The sequence below is a fragment of the Vicugna pacos genome, chromosome 16 (genome assembly GCF_048564905.1).
Source record: "Vicugna pacos chromosome 16, VicPac4, whole genome shotgun sequence".
NCBI lineage: Eukaryota > Metazoa > Chordata > Mammalia > Artiodactyla > Camelidae > Vicugna > Vicugna pacos.
In genome coordinates, this window is record NC_133002.1 from 41,721,953 (window position 1) to 41,730,060 (window position 8,108).

The following is an 8,108-nucleotide window of genomic DNA, read 5'->3' on the forward strand; positions in this document are numbered from 1 at the left end:
GAGTCCTCTACAGAAATGGCATCATTTCTTACACTTTCTGCATTTTTTCCCCCACTCAGTATCTTATACAGAGCCTTCTGAGCTTAACACTATTACAGATCTAATTAATTGATTCATTACGTCATCTTCCTTGCCCTTCTTTAAAAAAGTTTATTTTTCTTTTCTAATTTGTAAGAGTTCTGTGTTACAGACATTGTCATCACATTGCAAATATTTTTCTTTAGATCTATTTTTTGTCCTTTGACTTTATTAATGATATCTTTGGCCACACAAAGATAAAACTTTTATGGTCAAGGTGTTTCTTTCCTTTCAGAACATCTGGATTTCTTATCCTGTTGATTCATTCATCAAGTTTTTTATGTAAATATTTTTTTCTTTTATAGTGTTTTCATTTTCTGTCTTGGTTTAAGTTATCTCCTCCATCTGTTTGTAGGCCTAGTCTCCCAGATGTTCTAAGATTTTTAATGTTTTGATGATCACATTTAATTGCTAGATGTAGCTAAAATTAAGTTTTGTATATGATGTGAAGTAAGAGTCCAACTTTTAGAAACAATGTAGTTTTTAAATTTTAGGATTAGAGAGTGTTTAATTTGCAAAAATATAATTACATAGCCCAGACAGCACCTCTAAGTATCCACTAGGCAATTCTGAGTGAACTCAAGGATAAAACTGGAATTATTAGCCCTGCTACTGTGTATGATGAGGTACTGAACAAAGGAGGCAGTATGACAGCTGCTAATCAGTGGGGCTCCATAAACCAGTAAAACTCATGGAGAGGCCAATGAAATCTGAAATAATGATGTCTCATAATATAAACAAAACCAACCTATAGGGAAGAAGGTAGCATGCTTTTTTGTAAGTAAAATAGTCATTCCTGATTAATCTTATCACAATTCTCCATTGTTTGCTTGGGCTGTTATAACAAAGTACCACAGACTGGGTGGCTTAAACAACAGAAATATATTTTCTCACAATTCTGGAGGCTAGAAGTCTGATATCGAGGTGTCTGCAGGGTTGGTTTCTTCTGAGACCTCTTTCACTGGCTTGTAGTTGGCTGTCTTCTCCCTATATGTTCACATGGTTTTCCCTGTGTGTTTGTCTGTTTCCTAATTTCCTCTTCTTTATAAGGACACCAGTCATATAGGATTAGGGCCCACCCATAAGACCTTATTTTAACTTAATTATGCCTGTAAAGACCCTATCTCCAAATACAGTCACATTCTGAAGTACTGGGGATTAGGATTTCAATATATGAATAGGGAGGCAGCACAGTTCAGCCCATTACAGGGGCCAATAACACAGTGAATATGATTTTATTTAATTAAAAAATTTTTCAAGCTTTGACAAGATTTTTACATTGAAGACTATTTAAAGAAGTAAATCAAGAAATTGAGGTTACCAGTTTATTAAATCAATGAACAAGTGAACAAATAAACAGATCAATATATGATAAAATAACTTAGGTTAGGCATAAAAAACACTAAGCAGAACTGTAAGGACACTTTTCTCAAAAGAAGAATATGAGAACTGGTGTTAAGACTAACCTTAAATTCTTAGAAAAGACAGAAAGGAGTAGAATAAAATATCCATACTTAAAGGTATATCTGATTTCTTCTAGGTAATGAAAAATCAAAATATAGGACTACTAAAAGATCATTTCAGGTTGTATATAAAAATTTTTTTCAAACTGAATTTCATGTGAATAAGTAGAAGGTATCATATTTAAAGGTCAGTGATTCTGAATGAGGATGGAGGGTGGCAAGAAAGACTGCCTTCCAGGGATAAGCATATCAAAACTAGGGGTAGGGCGAGGAGTGGAAGCAGTGCTATTTCAAGTTATATTTTCTGAAACTTTGATTTTCTATCACTACCTCCATTCTACTCTGAGAATCACTGCTGTAATGCACCACTGATTGAAGAGAGTATGTTAAAAAATGTCCTCATATGATAAGAAATGATTCAAACTACACTTACATGATCACAGTCTCTAAGCTATCTAACATGACCTAGGAAAGGGACCCTAGTGACATTATGTTAACCATGTCCAAAAGAACTTAACCCAATATGCTGCTGTGATCAGAGAGGCTATATAATGTTGGGTTACCTAAACATTAACACTGGGCCAAACACACAGTGTCATAAAATCATCTGCATCTGCCCTTTGAAACAACATCACAGAAATCTGAAACTCATCCCCCACAATTAAGAACCAGTGGTTATAATCCCCTCATTTATACATTAGTTGAAACTAAAATCCAGAGTTAAAATGACTTGTATAAAGACACTGAGATATTTATTGGTGGATCAAGGCACCAGGTCTCCTAAATTCCAATCTAATACTCTTAACTACTATTTTAGAAGCCATTAATTCCTATTCTTAGTATTCAGAGTTTTTATCCAATGTGAAGTTCTGGTTATTAAAACTTTTAAAATATATAATAAAGCTAAAAAAGTATCTAAAGAGAAACAAATGAGATAATCAAAAGGATTAAGGATACATTCTTTTATTTATTTATACCCTAACCTCATTCTAAAAGGCTTACAAAGATGCAGATAATCTAATAAAATTTTTAAAAAAAGATTAAAACAGAAAAATGAGAATGAGGAAAGTAAACGTAGAAAAGGAAGATGGAACCAAGAACGTGGCTGGCATACAAAACACATAACATGAGGTCCTCAACACTTTCTGAAGGTGGGCCACAAACTGGGCTCTAAGTGGTCTAGCATCAGTATGGAAAGAAAAATAGAGTCAGTTGAATATATAGTGTCTTGAAGATAAAAACCAAACAGCAATTCAGGAAAAGCATAACTGAGTTCAAAGGAAATTCTCCCAAGTATCCTAAATAGAACATTATGAGTTATGAATTATAATGATAAACAACCCTTTACGGTATCTACAACAATTAAATTTCATAGGGATTTTCATATGGATTGCCAAAGTGCAATCCAGAAAAAGCAGTTCTGCAGAGGCCAAAAAAATGCCAGCTATGTACAGGGAAAAATCTGGCTTAATCCAGCAACAAAATGACTATAAATACTACACAGAGTACTTCCCAGACTCTTTGGTCTGAAAAGAGAGATCAGATATAACTAAAAAATAATGAAAATGAAGCTTTTCAGAAGTTAGTTTAAGAAAAATGAAAAGAAGTCATAAAGGCCAGAAATATATACAAATTTAAGGTCAAGATAATTTCCCTTACTAAAGGAAAACATTCCTGAGTTACATCTCTAACCTTAAATCTCAAGGTTGATGTCATAACCCCCTTGGCTTGCCCATCACAAACTGAATCCTGGGCCACCTAGGAAAATGATCAGTTTAAGAATCCTTATCTCAGAGGGGAGGGTATAGTTCAAGTGGTAGAGCACATGCTTAGCATGCGCAAGGTCCTAGGTTCAATCCATCCTGGGGATTGAAATTAATTAATTAATTAATTAAAATAAAATAAAATAACTACCTCCTCCCGCCACCCAAAATTAATAAAATAAATAAATTTTTTAAAAAAGAATCCTTATGTCTTTCAAAGAGGTTTTGTTTTGGGGAAAAAGTGGATAGCTATGTTAATTACCCCTAGAAGGGACATTTAACCCACCCATGTTTCATTTCTTATTCTCTTCCTCACAGTAGGCTATCAGACTTTTTAAATTTTTAAAAATTAGACTGCCTTTGAGCCCCTAGATCATATGTTTTACCTGCATATTTAGGGATTGAAATGCTAGCTTTTGAGACCTCTGAAAAACATTCATACTGCTTCTGACAGGACTATTCAACACAAAATAGCACCTTTGGAACCCATGAAGTGTTATTTTTGCTCACAAAAGGAAACATGGCAGAGAAACAAGGAGAAGGAAAAGTGGAATAAGCTTCTGGCTAAAAGCTTCAGGGTATAAGCACTGGAGAAATGAAACAATGGAAAAGGTCAACATTGTGATCTGAGATGTTAAATTGAGAGATGGGCTGTATGATGGGGTAAGGACTAGGACACCATAGCTGCCAATAGCAGAATGCCCAAGATCTGAACTCTGGTCCAGCACCTACATTAACAGAATGATAAGAGGCTGCAAAGTAAAAACAAACTGGATTATGTAGGTGGTCATACTGAGTTGACACTGGAAGAGGTCCTCAGGTTCCTAGATGGCCCCCATCTACAGTAGAGGAGCTCATGCAAGGCTGAGGTGGACCAGGTAGGACTCCAGGTTACAGTCAAAGTCCTTGAAGAACATAGACTCCGATGATGGACTGGGCTGGGTAGCTTGTGTTTCCATGACAAAGTTCACTGGATGCTTCTGTAGGAGCTCTGGGTCAAAGGCCACACCCCGAAAGAAAGGGTGGACCTGGAAGTGATGCAAATAACGTAGACGGTGGAGGGGATTCTGGCATAAGAGCTGAAGGGAAATAAAGCATGAAGGATGAGGGACTGGGATAGGAAAAGGACTGAACGGAGAAGCTGGAAAAGGAGAAAGAAATTATAAGTTCATGGATCTGGGGAGGGCAGGGAGAAGAACCCGAAAGAGTAGAGAATGTGGAAAAGTGGGAGAAACAGGCTAATTTGGGGGCAAAGGTAGGATATAAAGGAGCTGTGGCCCACTCTCTCAGAAGTGACCTGTTACGGATGGGGAGGAGCTTTGGAGGACGAGTAAAATTTGAAGTGCTGCTTAGAGGGCAAGTAGTGAGGTTAGTACTTGATCAAGTTGAAGCTCCCCCTGCCACCGCCTCCCACCAACAATAATTAATCAGAGGAATGAGGAAATATCACTTCAATGATAGGGAAAAAAGTGAACAGTTTGTAGTCAAGAAGGAAAGTAAAGCTCACCCTTACCTCATGGAGCAGGAGTGAAAGCCCCTGGTTAAGAGAAGCTGGGATCTCAGAGTCATAGTGGGTCACACTTGCCAACATGGCCACATGATCTCTCTCTGCGGGCACTGGGAACTGAGTTAAGGATGGGAGGGTGTCATTGCTTTGTAAGAATAAAGCAAGATTTCCTAAGGTCTTCCTTCTTCCCACCACAGGGCAACTCCTCTCTTCTCTGCCAAACATCACTACCATTCTCTCACCTTTCCAGTTGCCAGAGAGAAAAGCAAGATACCCAGGGACCACCAATCAGCAGCATGGTTGTAAGGCCCTCCACTCAGGACCTCTGGGGCTACAGATTTGAAAAATACTTGTCATTGACATCTGTTGGCTATCCTCCTTCCCAATGCTTACCCATCAGCTTCAGCCTCTCTCTCACCCATGTACTGAAGAGTGCCACAGATAGTATACGCTCGGGCTCCCTGGGGCAGGTGGCGGGACAGACCGAAGTCTGTCAATTTCAGATGGCCTGTGAAAAATAAGGCATCAGCACCACTCTATTCCATGTCTCTTCAGCTGTGACTTAATCCCAGTCTGAGGTACCTCTCATTCTGGGACTAGGAAAAGAAAAGGACTTACCTCGCTCATCCAGAAGGATATTCTCCATCTGAAAAATCACAGGTGAGAAGTTATTATTCATCCTCTTCCTTTCAACCCTCTTTCATCCTGTACACCTCCCAGCTGAAGACACTTTACTCCGCATTCAACTATACTTGGAGGGCCCTTGTCCAAATTCCTCAACACCCATGAAGGCCCCAAGGTCAACTGTTCTCAGCAGATTTCTTGGACCTGTTGCAACTTCTTACTGAAATCCCTCCTCAGACAAAAAGAAAAAGTATTTAACTACCTTCACATCTCGATGGATGATGCCCAAGTCATGGAGATAACCTGTGGATGACAGCAAGCATGGTGTGTGCTGAAGGTCTCCTGTCCTTTTCAGTTTCCCTGGTAGCTCCCACCCCATTCCTATCCCTGTTCTTTGACATCTAAAGTTAGTATCAGTTCTCCTCTCTCTGCTTCCCTCCCCCCTTAATTCTTCCCTTACTTCCATTACCACTTCTGTTTCACTTACACAGCACCAGGACCAGCTCAGCAGCAAAGAGGCGGATGGAAGCCTCAGCAAAGCAGCCAACAGTGGACCACAGGGAGTGCAGGTCTGTGCTGCAGTAGCTGCACACTGCAAAGCACCAGAAGTCTAGGCAATATTTGGAGGCTACTAGGCCTGGGCTCAAGGCATTGTATGCCTCCTGCCCAAGCTGATGCCACCTGCTATTCTCTCTTCCCTCTGGGAGAAAGTACTATGAGAAGGGGAACAGAGCAAAGGTAGAACAGACCAAAGGGATGGGTAATCTCAGGTGCGGAGTACAGTAGAAGGACCCCTGGGAATGAGGAGAGAAGCCAGTCACTCACTAATGAAGAGGTGCCGTTTTCCCTGCCAGCTGTCCCCCAGACTGTGTATGAAGGGATGGTTGATCTTTCGCTATGAATGAAGAAGACAGGAAGTTAGGAACAGGGTCACTGAGGATCAAGGCAACCAACAAGTCAGGATTTACCTAGTTGTGCAGAAAGGAAACAGATGCTTCCATCTCTCACTTCAGGTGAACTAAATAGTTGGGCATGCCTGCCTGGTAATCTCAGTACTATAGAACACACTGGGACATGCTGGAGAGATTTTCCTGGCAGGACCCAGAATTACTCTGCCTGTAGCTTCTTTTCCTGGGATCTGCTCTGGTTGAAGCACAGGGAGGGATCAGAACCAGGAAGAACAAGACAGTTGGACAAGAAAGGTGCTTTCTCCACCTAGGTTTAGTCCTTCATAGGATCTTTTCCAGGGCTCTGTGCATACCTGGATGCTAACCTCCTCTTTACACTGCCTCAGGATGTCCCTCTGTAGGACCTTTACCTTGGGCACCACCTATAAAAGGAGAGGCGTGATGACCCCTAGAAGGAAATAGTACTATTGAATTCCTCCCAACCTTTCTGGAATCAAGATTGGAGGCAGGGACCAGAAAATAATGTGAAATTGTACCTAGGTCCCTACCTTCACTGCAAATACTGCTTTCTGGCCACAGTCTAGCACCTTGAGGACAGTTCCAAAGGAGCCTTTAGCCACAAGGCCTAAAATCTGTACAGAGAAATGGAGAACAGGGCAACTGAGACTCTGGTTGTTTCTAGATTTCTCCCCAAGACTGAGACTCTTTCCAAGGATTCCATTGACCTACCTTCAGCTGCTGATGCCCCCTAAGGGGCCTAATGGGAAACTCCGGCAGAAAGAGGTTGATGAACTGAGGCACTGGCCATTCAGGCAGAGGCTTCTCTACTAGCAGTGGGGCTGGCTCCAGAGATTCCTGGTGCAGGCACTGATGCCTCTGAAGTCCCCACAGCTCATCCAGACCTGATCTGGTTGTCCCCATGCCTGACCAGAGGCTCCTCCAGCCTCGGACCCAGGGGCCCCGGTTGTTGCCACCCTGCTGAGAACCAAGGGAGCCACTAAAGCTTCTGCCCCTGAGGCATTACAAGTTCTGCCTATCTTAGCAGGCACTCCTTCAAATCTCAACCCTAGAGATGTATTTTTAAGCCCCAGGCAAAAGTGTCACTACCCTTGCTTTGGGCCAAGGCCTACCTAGGTTTCTTGGACCTAATTAAAATCCTCTAGGAAAGCAGTATTTAGACATTTTCCCCACCAGAGATTCAGCCTGTACCTCTCATTATAAGGCTGGGATACTTTCATGGTAAAACCTCCCCGCCCCACCCGTATAATGGACAACTAACATCACCAGTCAGTTCCCATGCCTCCTTCACCTCCCCTAAACAGGCTGCCAGACCCCATAGCCTACCTTACGAGGAGCAGCCATCTGGACATGTTGCCCCTGCCGACAGCTCACTGCTCCCATCCCCAGCCTCTGCCTCCTCTCCTGCTAAATCTGCTGTCCCAGTTACATAAGCAGTTCCTCCCTCCCCCACCCCATGCTGCATTACACATGAGCCCTGCATTTTCTTTGCAGTTCATGACTAGAGATGCAAATAATGCAGCCAAACTTCACCCTTATCTCCAAATTCTATGCCCCCTAGTTAAGAATAGGCTTAGAGCCAGGACTAAAATGTGCACTGGTCTCAAGAGCTGTTATCAGCATGGGACCAGTGTTACCTCAGAACTGGGAGGTATCTGTGACAGAGCTTTGGGCAGGAGGGAAGAGGCCACCCTCATTAGAGTTGCAGCTAGAAGGTGTATCTTGGGTTGATGGGGAGGGAAGGATA

At 41.8% G+C, this 8,108-nt stretch overlaps 1 protein-coding gene and 1 long non-coding RNA gene across 10 annotated transcripts in view; one reads left to right on the forward strand and one right to left on the reverse strand.

The window, feature by feature from the left end:
* Nucleotides 1-8,108, forward strand: part of LOC116283670 (uncharacterized) — a 29,447-nt gene that overhangs the window by 2,157 nt on the left and 19,182 nt on the right. The window lies entirely within an intron of this gene.
* RSKR (ribosomal protein S6 kinase related) lies at nucleotides 1,419-8,091 on the reverse strand. 2 transcript variants are annotated; one of them, XM_006212011.4, is made up of 12 exons: nucleotides 7,688-8,091; nucleotides 7,073-7,321; nucleotides 6,892-6,975; nucleotides 6,697-6,765; nucleotides 6,261-6,330; nucleotides 5,923-6,027; nucleotides 5,698-5,738; nucleotides 5,430-5,457; nucleotides 5,230-5,319; nucleotides 5,054-5,142; nucleotides 4,818-4,928; nucleotides 1,419-4,383 (listed from the first exon to the last, which is right to left on the reverse strand). In XM_006212011.4, the coding sequence occupies exons 1-12, from the start codon at nucleotides 7,742-7,744 to the stop codon at nucleotides 4,159-4,161; spliced, it is 1,218 nt and encodes a 405-aa protein (XP_006212073.1). In that variant the 5' UTR covers nucleotides 7,745-8,091; the 3' UTR covers nucleotides 1,419-4,158. The 2 variants fall into 2 exon arrangements, with proteins under 2 accessions (XP_006212073.1, XP_072795076.1); XM_072938975.1 differs by lacking the exons at nucleotides 6,697-6,765; nucleotides 7,688-8,091 and having other exon boundaries at nucleotides 7,073-7,434.